We start from the raw sequence: 13726 nt of genomic DNA on the forward strand, positions 1-13726 counted from the left end.
TACCCTTTTGACTGTGAAGTGTTGGTTCAGCTTTTTTATGCACTAGTGGGGTTTTTTCATATTTGTGTGGTTGTATCACCAGATTGTGGCCAAGCAACACCACCTAACCAACAATTCATCTAAGTACTCCTGGGACAGCTTTAGCATGACTAGTGGGGTTTAATGTGTGGTTCATCTCATCTCTCTTTCTCTCTCTCTCTCTCTTTTTCTCTTGATTTAATATGGTTTCTTGTTTTAGGGTTCTCATTCCCATCTTCTATTCTGTCTTTTCTCTTCTTTAACCTAGATGATGATTTTATCTGGCCATAGTGGAGTTGCAATATTAATTTGCTATAGCTTCTGACTTCTCTTCGTCAAAAGCTAAAGCTTAAATGATATGATGCACAAAGGGGCAAGCACGGTCTCTATACTTCAGGATCTACTTCCTCCATACGTAGGAATAGTTCTGGAGAAGCTCCAATGTCCAAATGGATTCTGATGAAAATCTGTATCTTATAGCTGAGAAGATTGAAGCCCATCGTAACCACCCCCAAAAGAATTACGGAGATCAGCCCACACCAAGGCCAATAGAGATAAGCATGGAGCTGGTCCAGTTAGCTCATTCATAGATAGGGATGTAAATGGATAATCAAAACTTTGTTAAATTTTTATATTTCTTTCTATTTATTTCAAGGGAGAAAGAACACTAACTGGGTATCTACAGAGTCATATAGCATTCCAATCCCTTCTTGCGCCAACCCCATGCTGATTCAACCTTCACCATCATTGCCCCTAGAAGACCAAAGAGTCCTGACCAATAAATGTATCCACCCCGCAAGATTCCTGAAAAAATAAGTTTGGATTCTACCAGCATAGGAAAGGAATATAGATTTCCACCCTTCAAACCTCTTACGAACCAAATCAAACATGGGAACACAATCAACAAACCTCAACTTTTTTTTTTTTTTTTTTTTTGATGAGAACAAACCTCAACTTGTTAGAAATCAAAGGGACACCCAAATATTTAATGGGAATTGAGTTCGACCTCTGTGATTCCCTGTCAATAATTTTAGTAAATTAAAACAGCTATATATTTGAAAGACAAGCATCAATTTGATGATTTACATAAAATAAATAAAAAAAAATTCTGGTTTTGAAGAGGAGCGGCATAGGATACTACTTACATTAAAGTACTCATCAAACTGACTTTATAGAAAAGCACTCAAAGAAACATTTGGATAAATAAAGTAAAAAAAAAGACGAAATGGGACCTCATCAGCTTATTAACAGTTACGTACTGTTATTGCTATATTCTTATTACTACAAAAACAAATGATGCTTTCTTCTCATAACCCATCAATGCCCACTTCACCGGCCTTGAGGGTCCCCTTCTAAGGAGAGGATTATAGTTCCCAAATATATAAGCTTTGGTGGGGTCTCTTAAGTGTCTAGGTTTACACGAAAAGGAACTATAATGTAATAATTTCTTAAGAAGAATTCATTTAAATAACCTGAAAAAGTCAAGAAAGAACATGAATTACTTAGGTTTCTAGCTCATCTTTCTACTTTTTTTTTTAAAAAAAAGAGGAGAATCTCTGATAATCATATGACCCAGTAAACCCACTTCGACCCACTCATTAAAAGACTCTTCCCTTTCTCCTATGCTCAGTATTAATGTTAATTAAAAAAATTAAAAAAAAAACCCTAACTTCCAGATTCAAGTACAGACTAGAGATCTATGGAGATACCAAAAAAAAAAAAACCCAAAAGTTAAAAGACAAAACTTGGCTTCCCCACTATCTAAATTTTGCGGAAATGTGTACTTCCAGTCTCTTCTGATTGAATTAAACGAGTAAAGCACTACATGGTTTACTGCAAAAGCTTAAGCTTTCAAATCCACTTTACTGAGAGGAGTTATCATAGAACAAAAAATGGAAAATAACCCAACCATCTAAAAGCCAGTTCATGCTCTCTACTGCAAAAGCTTAAGCTTTCAAATCCACTTTACTGAGAGGAGTTATCATAGAACAAAAAATGGAAAATAACCCAACCATCAAAAAGCCAGTTCATGCTCTCTCTCTCTCTCTCTCAAATCCACTTTACTGAGAGGAGTTATCATAGAATAAAAAATGGAAAATAACCCAACCATCAAAAAGCCAGTTCTCTCTCTCTCTCTCTCTCATAGAACAAAAAATGGAAAATAACCCAACCATCAAAAAGCCAGTTTACTCTCTCTCTCTCTCTCTCTCTCTCTCTCTCTCTCTTTTCTAGAAAAGAAGGTAGACTTGGTGAACTTGTGGTCTAGGTAGGTTAAAACGGTTAAACCTACCTTGTACAATAATGTTCTTCATTAATAAATTAAAGGGAGAATGTTTTCTGTAAGTACCAGATACATGGATCTACCATTCAGGGGGCAGGATGGTCATTATGCCCACCCCATGTGTCTGGGTATAACCTATGCTGCGACACAAAGAACAGTGCCACTTAGTTATACCCATTAAATTCCCACAAGAATATAATTGATGTTCTGTGGCATTTCAATGCGGCTGACATAGTGAACCAAAAAGCTCCCTTGCCATGCGTCATCAATGGGGTCATCATTGGCTCACCAGCAAAATGAGATATGTGGTCAGTACGTAAACCCTCAAGTCAAGTATTATTGCAAATGGCAATGTCAAAATCCACATTAATGTACGTCTATATATTGCACAAAAAAGAAAAGGGCAATTACTATCATTTTGGTCTATTCGAATAAGAACGATGAGGATGAAATGTTGAATAAAAAAATTAATTGAATAAAAAATTTGAAGAAAATACAAAAAAAAGAAGAAAAAGAAAAAAGAATGGAGTAAAAATTAAGAGAGAAGAAGTAGGTGGGTGTTTTCATTTTTTACTATTTTAATGACAAAAAATAATAAAAACATAATATAAGAATGGCAGGTTAAATAGATTAAAAGGATTGTTAGGTGAAAAGGAAGGGCAATTTGGGTATTTAAAAACATGAGGGTAGAAGAAGATGTAATAGTTTAAAAGCAGGGTAGTTTCAGAAAAGAAGTTTAAGGTAGGATAGTTTTAGTAACTATAGGCTAAGTGTAAGGTGGTGATAGTAATTGCAACGTCAATTAATATATAATGTGTGGGAAAGAGACCGCTGCCTAGGATTCTACATGCTGACTAATGGGAGTATGCGTGCAAGCATCATCATGGGTGAGATTTTTGCCTTTTCATGGAAGCAGCACAATACTTTCGTGCATTTCTCTGTCTATGCGCAGGAGTAACGCGGTTTACGCAACCTTTTTCCCATAATGTATGTAATGTATGGGAGAGAGTTGGACATACTACCGGTTTTTTTGGTAAGTCAACCGCATATACTGATCATAAGGCTGGACACATGAGAGCAACGGGTCTTAATCTCAATATTGGAAATAGGTTTTTTGGAAAGTATCCATCCTATGACCAATATCTTTGTATTTTGATTTTTTTACCTTATGACTTTCTATTTACAGAAGATCTCGAATCAGTTTTGGAGCATTCCCTTTTGAAAAGTTGACTTACACTTTTGGAAGATTTGGATGATTTGGCTGGTTACAAATTTTGAAGGTGTCTTGAAGGTTCCCAATAACACATAAGGAAGGATATCTTGCCTCCTGATTTAGTTTTTAGGAGATTTTATTTTCACCAAGTAAAATAGAGATGTATTATGACAAAGAATTTACCTAAAAAATAGGTTACCTTGATTTTCTACGCAATTTCAGCCGTAAGATAAGTTTAGAGCTTAATTTTAGGATTTTATCATGCCATAAATATGTAGGACCTATACTCATTGTTGTAGAGAAGAATTTGAATGAATGAATTGACTCAGTTGAGTTTGAACCTAGAAGAGTTCAACTCTTGGAATTTAAAAGAGTTTCATTGCAACCTAAAAGAGTTGTAGCTTTTTCCATCCTCTATCATTACTTGAAGAGTATGATATATACTTGGTGTTTCCGTTGTTGCATTCATTTTCAGTCTTTCGTGTTTGAATCAATACTTCCATACACCTTGAAGAATGTGTGTTCAATTCTTTCGATCCGTACACTGAGGCTACGTTAAATAAAAAGTGAGCTTTCTCTTGAATCATAATCCTTCTAATGGTAATGTTATTCTCCATTCACTCATGCATGATGGAGCAAGTGACGGGTTTGATACCTCCACCAAAAAATGAAGGGTTTGATACCAATAATACATAAAAAAAAATGTTAAGTTTAAGTTCTGATCAAATAGTCAATTGCTTCAATCGAAAATATGATTAACTACGAATTCGAGCCATTTTTAGCACATGATTTCATAAAATCCGTACGATTTTCATAATGTTAAGAAGTGAGATAGCTCTCAAAATTTTTTTTTTGGGGGGTGGGGAGGGTAGAGAACTCTTACTTGAATCACAATCATTCTAAATGGTTAAATGGTATTCTTTCTTATTTTCCATTCAACAATGACCAAACCCAAATAAACTGATGGTAATAGTGTAATAGTTAGGTCAGGAACTTCAATCTAAGTATAGCAATCATGCTCCACAGGCTTGTTTAGTTGCAATTGGAAACATCAAACTTGACAGCTACTACCTTTGGTTCATCTTGATGGGACCACTCTCTCTCCCTCTCTTTCATCTGAAAAAGTGCAGTGCAGACCATGTTCCCAGTAGGTCCAATATCAGAGATGAAACCAACCAAAGTTTTACTTAGAAGTAAGATCTGATCTTTCAAGTTACTACTTACTACCACCCTCATTAAGAAAAGTGTTTTTTTTTTTTTTTCAAAGAAAAGAAAGGTGTCATAATACTATTTACGGTGACTGGTAAAACAGTTAAAAATGGTGTTGTAAAAACAGTTAAAATGACCGTATTAACCAATTACTACTCTATCTATCATTTACACGTTTCTCTTACAAAAAAAAATAAAAAATCATTTACACGTTTCCACATCATATTTCAGTACTGGTGCTGGGCCGGTGCTTTACTGTATATATATATATATATAGGACGATATCTCATTCAAAGATATCGTGATGACCCCACTTTATATTTTCTCTCTCTACTTTCTATTTCTATTTCTCTTTCTCTCTCTCTACCGTACCTGGGAATTTAAAGGCAGTAAAAATCGCAGAAGGTCAAAAGAAAGAATCTCTCTCCAGTTGGAAGCATTGGACATCTTTATGACTTATTAGGGTTAGGGTTTAGGACAAGACGGAGACATGACGACAGACTAGGGCTAGGGTTTCTCATTCTCTTTCTCTCTCTCTCGTTTTTTACCACAAATTTTAGGGTTTTTTTATATGTAAAGAAAGGTGATGAGGCATCACCAGAAACATGGGACATATTGAGGCCTCCCAATTGTCTCCCACGCACACACACACACACACACACACACTCTCTCTCTCTCTCATACACACACTGACACACACACGCGCTTCTTACGTTACATTACATACGATGACGATGAAATGGATAAGCGGAATTTTAAAACCTTCCTTTCGCGGATAAAGAAATTTGGAAAAAGAATATATATATAAAGAAGAAAGATAGAAGAGCTCCTCTCTCTCTCTCTCTCTCTCTCTCTCGTGCTAGCATCGAGAAGCCTTTCACTTCCAACCCATAAAAAACCCTAGAAGAGCTACTAGGGTTTCTACCGATTTGCGCACTGGGATTCTACTCAAGAAGTTCCGAATTTTCTATCCAAATGGGTCTTATTAGCTTCGCATCGTGAAGTTCTCTCTTTTGTTATATTTTCGTGAGCAAGCCAAAGCCGTTTCTGAGTCGTCGAGCTTATGTGAGTGATCGTTTTCGCTTTATAATTTAAACTTCCGTAACTTCTGATTCTTCTCTCTAATCCCTTTTTGATTTTCTTGTTGAGTAGCTAATACGATCCGTAATATGATGATCGATCCAAGCTGTGGTTGAGCTCACTTCCATTTCTCCTCCATTTTTGGGTTTTCTTGGATATCATCTGCGTCTCTATCGCTTCCGTTACTTCAGGTTTCTTTGCTTTTTAAATCTCATCTTATTATTGGTTAGGGTTCCAAGTGTTTCTAATACCATCTGCAGTACTGCTTGCTTTACTGTTCACTTTCATGATTTTATGTTTGCGATCGGACTTTACAGAAGTTCACTTTGAGTTAGTTCCACCTTAGAAATTTTTTAGGTGTTTAGAGTGAACAATTGATGCTTATTGGACCATATCGCTTTCGATATCTTATGTGGAGACATTGAGATTCACTTTTGATTAGGTTTCTTGTATGGTATGGACTGTGGTTTCCTATCTTCGATGTATATATTTTCCTTGTTTTGGATTCTTCGCTATCAAGGCATTATACTCTACATATATTCACAAGCTCTTCCTCGGTTTCGTCCAGAGAAAATATAATTCTTTTTCTCTTTAGAGTTTTACAGTTGTGAAATGATATTAAGCTTCTCCATTATTTTTTTTAATCGAAAAAAAAAAACCGTGGAGGAGCTTTGGTGATCCATGGTTTTGGTTGAGAGCAAATATAATTCTTCTTCTCTTTAGGGTTTTACAGTTCTGAGAATGCTATCGCTGTCTAATTCCTCTTTATTCTTTGATTTTTTTTCTTCAATCTTTGTGAATCTAAGAGGGAATGAATTGTGGGCTTGCAGTATTATTCGTTTGGTTTTGCAAGATGGAGGAGAATGTTGTGGGGGAGGGTGAGGGCGACTGTATAAGAGATGATTTAACTCCTGTTGCAAAGAAGTCTGGTGTCGAATTAATTGAATCCGGCCCTAGTCGGCTAGACAACACTGCTGAAAATTACAAGGCAGATGAATGTGAGCATTTTTCGATCCGGTAAGCCTTAAAATTAACTGTATTATTTCATTGCCTTTGCAGGTACATACATTTTCTTGGCTGTTGAATATTTTTCTTTTCCTGATAAAACAAACCTCTAGTGTATTGCATGTAATGTGTATGTTAAAATTCCAAGAGTTTTTATAATTAGGGTGCTATCATCATCATCATCATGAAATATTGGATACTTCAATCTTGTTGCTTCTACTAGTTTTATTTTCATTTTCGAAATTGGGATTGATGAAGTAGTATGCCGAGCGATATCTTATGTCTCTCTTAATTTTTGTTTTTTTAATTTCATGATTCTTTTCATTCTTAATGTATGAGGGAAGAAACCATTGTATATGGCATTTGTTTGATACAGTTGGAGTTAAATTATTCTTACTTCTGATTAAATATTCAATATTTTTTCATTTTGAAGGTAGTATATATACATGTTTTGGGAAAGGTGTATGGACTCATTCTAACCAATTACAGACAAGAACTTCATGATAAAGGACTCAAAGTTCACTCATTTAGATCGATAATCTAACAGAAATCCTCCATACATGCACTTAGGTTGATGAGAGAACATTTTCAGTGTCACATATTTGTTCTTGAAGATCTTATTTATGTTGGTGCTTTATAGTCTCTCATGCATTCTTGTCCTTTGATACTGAAACATCAACCAGTGAATCTAAATCCTTACCTTTTGGCTTAAGCACCCTTCATCCTTTACTGTTGTCTTTCTTTTGTAAGATTGAAGATGACTCTTCCACTGTTCTAACTTGGTTATCTTGAGTTACTGAGCAATAGAGATTGTGTCATATCATTTGGAGGGTTGATCTCTTTGGTCCTCTTTGAACATCTATTTTTATTGGATATATAGCTTGATGTAGCATTACCTTGGCTAATTAGTTGGAAAAAGTTGGTGTCGCTAGGGATTCTAAACATGTTGGGTGTTGTCCTAGTGTAGTTCCACTGTTGGGACTTTTGGCCTTTGTTCCTGGTACGCTGCTCCTGTGAGCTGTTTTATTCTATCTTTCTAACAAGTCTATTGGTATATACAGTGGATACGTTGCTGAGGTTCGTAGAAAAGACATGAAGATTTGTTGGCCATTTCCTACTGTTGGTGACCATAACAAATTGGAGGAACAAATGCTTCCTCCTCTACATGTTCCTCAATTCAGATGGTGGCAATGCCAAAATTGTCTGAGAAAGACTGATGCCAAAGATACTCCAATTGAAACTGGAGTGGTTAAAAGTTGTTGCAATAGAGTGTATGAAACTAAAACTAGTACTTCACCTGGGATCCTTTCTACTTTGTCTTGTGGTGATGCACAAAAGTTGAATTCTAGCTTTCAAGAATCATCTGAAGTCAACATAGTTGATGCAAGGAAATCCAGCTCGGATGTTTCTCTTCCTGTGAATAATGATAAACACTGGCCGGCATTATTTGGGAACAAGAAAGAGAAGGGAGCTGAAGTGGTGGACCCAATCATGGAAGGTCTGTTTTACCCAACCTCACCATGATGTTAAAGGAAGTTTAATTGTATGGTTCATCCTTTTTCTTTTCCTGCAAATATTCATAGATTGTCTGATACTGTTGCAGGAGAGAACATGAACTTGGCAGTTTGTAGGTCAGCCAGTCTAAAGAAAGTTGATACCTGCCTTGCAGGAGTAAACTTTACAAAAGGAGGCACGTTTAACACCTATTTTCCAATTGGCAAGAAGGGAGGTGATTTATCTTCCAGTGGAACTGCCATTGCTACTCCATTTAAATCAAAGGGTAATGAATTGGTTACGAGTCCCAATGAAATCTTTCAAAAGGAAGCTGAAACTCTCAAATCGAAAGGTGATGAATATGTCAACCGTTCAAAGGAAATCTTTCAAACAGAAAAGCCTGAGTTTAGCAGGACCAATTTATCACAGACCAATGTAGGAGACAGAGATGGTGTTACATCTTCTGTGATATCTGAGGTAGATGAGGCTTCAAATGCTGTCATGTGTCAAACAAGAAAACTTCATTCCCTGGTATCAATTGATAGTTCTTCAGAAGATGAGAATTTAGCTGGAGAAGATTTTCAAGATCAACATCATGTAAGTCGGCGGGGTAATTCAGGTGGCACGTCCCGTGGGAGCAAACCAAGAAAGGTGTGTTCACTGACTGATATAATAAGAAGAGAGATGCTAGCAACATCCAGTGAGCTTCATTACACTGAAAGAGATACAAAAACTGATCACAAGAAGACAGAAGTTTCTCAATCAAAGGCAACACCAGAAGCATCCCCTGGGATGAGTGTATATCCCATTACCAACAATCAAGTGGCTTTCCAAGGAACTGATAAAAAAGTTATGCTCGGTAAGAAAAAGAAATGCAAGCTGTCACGAGATAAAGATGAGGGATCTTCCAGAATGAGTTGGCAAAGAGGAGCAACTGAAAACATTAACATCCTTAAGGAAGATTCCGAGACCATAAGCATGGATGCTATAAATGCTAATGGTGAACTAACAGGAGATGCGTCTTTCCTGCCAGATTTATATTTAGGTTCCAAAATTTCCTTGGGCAAACATGGAAATGATAAAAAATTGATCCTGGATAGGGAGAAAAAGGAGATGTCTCAGGTTGAAGGTAGTTTGTCTTCCTTGGCACATCATCAGGATGGTATTTCTAGTAAAGTTGAGATTAGGAAAGATGCAGAAATCAAGTGTGCGGGGTCTGAACTTATTCCCATTAAATGTTTTGATGAAGCAGTTGCAGGAACAGATCTAAATCCGGGTGCCCAAATTTATGTGGCTGCGCAACAAAAAACAAAAAATCTTGCCCTTGATGAGAAGAAAAATAAGGTACCTCAGGTTGAAGGTGAGAAGTCCTCCGTAATGCTTGGGCGAGAAGGCATGTCACGCAAAGATCTGATTCTAAAGAGATACCTGGACAGGAAGCACAAGGTTGCTCCATCTGATAGTTTGAATTCTGTTCGAGATCCATTTACTGGAAGAGGAGTACATCGTGGTCTGAAACGTCATATGCAGACCCATAGAAAGGCTACTCTGTATAAGAGGCAAAAGAACTTGCCTCAAGTAATTGAATGTAGGGCCACCGTCCCAGGATCTGAAAGTGTTAGTTCTCCTCTCATTTGCCAGCCTAAGGTACAATCTTTATGCCTCTATATGCCCTAGAAATATGTGACATTTATATTACTTCAAATTGAAGTATCCCCATTCTCATTTTCAGTGTTGTCATTGAACAATTGACAATTAACCTTCTTGATGATAAATAACCATTTGGTGGCAGCTCGACCTTTATTAATTAATTTTTTTTTTGATAACTCAACCACCTTGAAAATTTTAATTGGTCATGCGAATTATTTCTTCTTATTCCTGACTTAAAATTATGATAACACGCATCCCTGATATGTAGTTTTTGTTAGTTTGGAAAACATTATTGTTCTTTTCTTGTAAACTTTCTTTTTAATATCAAGTGTAATTTTCTGTGCATGCATTGGGTTTCTTTGGTAAAAGATCATACGAAAGGATTCCACAGTTAATCTGTTTGATTTATTTGAATACCACCCACCTCTAATTCCACTGATGTCAATCCCAAGTCCAGCCTCTTGTTCAAGGAAATTGAGTTGATTCTTCTTGCTTTAGAATTATGATGATTGGGGGCTTCACTTAAGACTTGAGTAGAGTATGTACTTGTCAACCCTCATAAATGTGGTGCTTGATATTTTATGATATATTTTATTTTATTTGAGCATAATGCTAGAGAAATATACAATCCACAGTAACTCCCAATTTAGACAAACACTCTTAAAGTTTCAGGTTTACTTCATAGCATTTACCCTTTTTTTTTTATAATTTCTCAGGTTATACTTTGTTACTGTATTCTTGTTTAGTTTCCTTTTTTCCCCTTTTTTTTTGGGGGGGGGGGGGGGGGGGCAGAGGGAGTCTAAAGTATTTTCTTTATACAAAAAAGTACAATTAAGAGTACAGTGCTGTTCATCCTCCTATACAAGCTCCAGAAGAGTAGCAGGAATATTAGATGGAGAGAAATGATCTTTCTCCTACATGTCTCATAGATTCCAGGAAGCTAGCCGATTTTGGTTGGTTAACTTCCCCTGATGTATGAATGACTTAATTGAATTCAAAGCTAGATAAAACCCATATATGTTGACTAAGGATAGATTTTGCGCTCCATGGCTATGTATCTTTCATATTGATAACCAAAACGTTGGTCTATTGAGAACCCTGCCCTTGTAGGAAAAAAAAAGGTTTATGCCTCCATTTAATTATCTGCATATGCTGTAAATTAGAGCAAGAATTTCATTGCTCTGATCTCAGCCAGCAAATTTGGTGACTCCGTTTAATTATCTGCACATGCAGTAATCAGATCATTATACTTCGTGCTATATTAATTGAGTTATGAACTTTGTGAGGTGAAATCACAAGTAAAATTTATGCCTAGTTTTCTACATATGGACAGTTTATATTCATCTATTGGTACCCGTTGATGAGAATTTATATTTAAGTAGTAATGCAAACATATAAATGTGGTTCATTCTGTATGCATATTTATGTGACTTATTGTATAACTTTGATTTCTTCTTTCTCCTCTTTCTCCCTCTTTTGCTCAGTGTTTTTGGTTTTTTTTTTTTTTACTTGTATAATGGTTTCTTTTGAACAAACCTACTCAACTGGTATAGTATGTATCTACAGATTTTTTTTTTTTGTGGCATATTTCAGGATTCCTCTAATGCGTGCAATTATGAGAATGCTGCTGATGTTAAAGAGCCATCTAAACTTTCAATGGATCAATGTGAGAACATGGCCAATAAGATGTGTGAATGGGAAGCTTCAGATGATATACCCATGGAAATTGTAGAACTCATGGCCAGAAATCAGTATGAGAGGCATCATGATTATGCCAAAGAAGCTACAGAGAACAGGTCCTGCTTGCCAGAGACAACTGAGAAAGATAAGGATACTGAGCTAATGGATTGCACTGAAGCATTTGGGAATGAGATGTTGAGATTACCGCACAAGAAGTCTAACTTGCAAACATCCCTGTCCAGCAATGCAAAAAATGACATTGATTTAGGTCCAAGTGGGGGACTCACCAAACAAAACTCAGATGCTTGCCTTTCTACTGTTGATGGAGAATACTGCAGCATCAATTTCAGTAGAAGTCAACTGGAACAAGCTCAGGCCTCTAGTGGATTTAAAGAATTTCCAGAGCGCCAAGGAAAGATACCAAGTCAAGTCTCATATCCTGTCATTGGTTCAAGAAGAAGATGTGGTACTGAAAATTGTAGTTGGGATGGAGATATTGTGGGGCAAAGCTGCTTAAGTTCCTCTGTTCAGTCCTTGGGCGCATATCATAATTCTCAGGCAATTTTGCAACAACATTCCATTGTGGAATCCCAATCCGTTTGGTCCACAGTGCCGTCTCGAATGCCTTTTGAATCGAATAGCCCTCACAAATTCGTTACTGAAGTGAGCATTTCAAACAGGCTATCGCAATCTCCCGGTCCATTGCCTGAGGGAAATGTGAACTTGGATCATACACTGAAATCTTTGAATCTAAAAGCTAGCCATCTTCAAAAGAAAAAAGGAAGTTCTGAGATGGAGACATACAGGGAGGCGCATTCAGAACATCTGTTTGCTTGCACAGATGAGGGAAATGACTATCATCCAAAAATGAGAGGGTCATTAGATTTATATAATAATGAGACGTTACCAGCTATGCATTTGCTCAGACTCATGCATGCAGGGGTGTGCTCAAGTACTCCTGTAAATATGAATAAGAATCGAGAGAGCTTCCTTAAAGATCCTCCATATGCCCATGATCAGATTATCAATAAATTGCCAGGGCCAGAGGCTAGTGTATCAAAGAGCAATGGGGCCTTGGGGAACTTATCTTCATGTGATTACCATAGTAGAAGTCACCATCTGGGCAAATCCTGTGAACATTTTCCTCCAGTTTCTATTGCCAAAGCTGTTGATTCTCTTGCACAGAGGGATGTTAGTTTTGGAAGGGCCACTGTGTTTACACATGGTCTAGGCAAATCCTCTGAACATTTTCCTCCAGTTTCCATTGCCAAAGCTGTTGATTCTCTTGCACAGAATGATGTTAGTTTTGAAAGGGCCACTGTGTTTACAAATGGTTTATTGGGTAAAGCATTGCCTGGTGCCTTAAAATATCAAGACAGAGGAGACGAGAAAAGATCCTACTCAACTGCACGAACTCAAGGCCCCAAATTACACATGTCTGCCAGCAGAAATAGTCGTACAAATGAAAATCATGAATACATGATCCACAATCCACAGAAAGAGTGTCTGCTTCTCCCAGCTTCAGATTCTCGACAATTTCCTGAACGATCTCAGACAGCGGGAGGTTTAACCAAACATGTTGAATTGAAGGTTGATAGAAAACATGAAACAGTCTCTTCTGTGGAAAGAATAGGCGGGATTCTGAGCTGCACACTAAACAGGAATCCAGCCGACTTTACTGTACCAGAAAATGCAAATATTTACATGATTGGAGCTGGACACCTGAAAAGGAAGCTTATTAATATTGATTTGAACAAGCGACCGAAGAAAATGAAACATTTATAGAGCATGGACAGATTTAATCTCTTTAGAACACTCAGCAGGAAGTCAATAGAATTACCACCATGCGTTTTCCATTGACCAGGTGAGTAATTGCATCTATTTAACCAACTCCAATTGAGGCACAAGCATATGGACAGCAGAACATTTCTTGATTTTATTTTATTTTATTTTATTTTTGTGGATAGTTAGGCCCCAAGGAGAGTTAAAATCATGATTTTTTTTATTTAACCAACTCCAATTGAGGCAAAAGCATATGGACAGCAGAACATTTTTTTTTTGTTTTTTTTTTTTGTGGATAGTTAGGCCCCAAGGAG

At 36.8% G+C, this 13726-nt stretch overlaps 1 protein-coding gene and 1 long non-coding RNA gene across 3 annotated transcripts; one reads left to right on the top strand and one right to left on the bottom strand.

The window, feature by feature from the left end:
• Positions 1 to 830: 830 nt before the first annotated feature.
• On the bottom strand, positions 831 to 6008 carry LOC122654232. Its single transcript, XR_006331885.1, has 3 exons — positions 5828 to 6008; positions 1174 to 1181; positions 831 to 843 (listed from the first exon to the last, which is right to left on the bottom strand). It is a non-coding gene; the product is annotated as an uncharacterized LOC122654232 (long non-coding RNA).
• Positions 6009 to 6640: 632 nt separating this feature from the next.
• Positions 6641 to 13546, top strand: LOC122655941. Of its 2 annotated transcripts, none has more exons than XM_043850334.1 (4): positions 6641 to 6818; positions 7868 to 8304; positions 8380 to 9947; positions 11544 to 13546. In XM_043850334.1, the coding sequence occupies exons 1-4, from the start codon at positions 6655 to 6657 to the stop codon at positions 13413 to 13415; spliced, it is 4041 nt and encodes a 1346-aa protein (XP_043706269.1). In that variant the 5' UTR covers positions 6641 to 6654; the 3' UTR covers positions 13416 to 13546. The 2 variants fall into 2 exon arrangements, with proteins under 2 accessions (XP_043706269.1, XP_043706270.1); XM_043850335.1 differs by having other exon boundaries at positions 8410 to 9947.
• The last annotated feature ends 180 nt before the right edge of the window (positions 13547 to 13726 follow it).

Source organism: Telopea speciosissima, chromosome 3, assembly GCF_018873765.1.
Source record: "Telopea speciosissima isolate NSW1024214 ecotype Mountain lineage chromosome 3, Tspe_v1, whole genome shotgun sequence".
In the NCBI taxonomy this organism is placed as follows: domain Eukaryota; kingdom Viridiplantae; phylum Streptophyta; class Magnoliopsida; order Proteales; family Proteaceae; genus Telopea; species Telopea speciosissima.

Excerpts from the sequence above, each read along its gene's own strand:
- LOC122655941 (XM_043850334.1), top strand. The coding sequence starts at position 6,655 with ATGGAGGAGAATGTTGTGGGGGAGGGTGAGGGCGACTGTATAAGAGAT. Across the intron at positions 6,819-7,867 it reads TGTGAGCATTTTTCGATCCG|TGGATACGTTGCTGAGGTTC; the intron begins GTAAGCCTTAAA and ends TGGTATATACAG. Across the intron at positions 9,948-11,543 it reads CTCTCATTTGCCAGCCTAAG|GATTCCTCTAATGCGTGCAA; the intron begins GTACAATCTTTA and ends GGCATATTTCAG.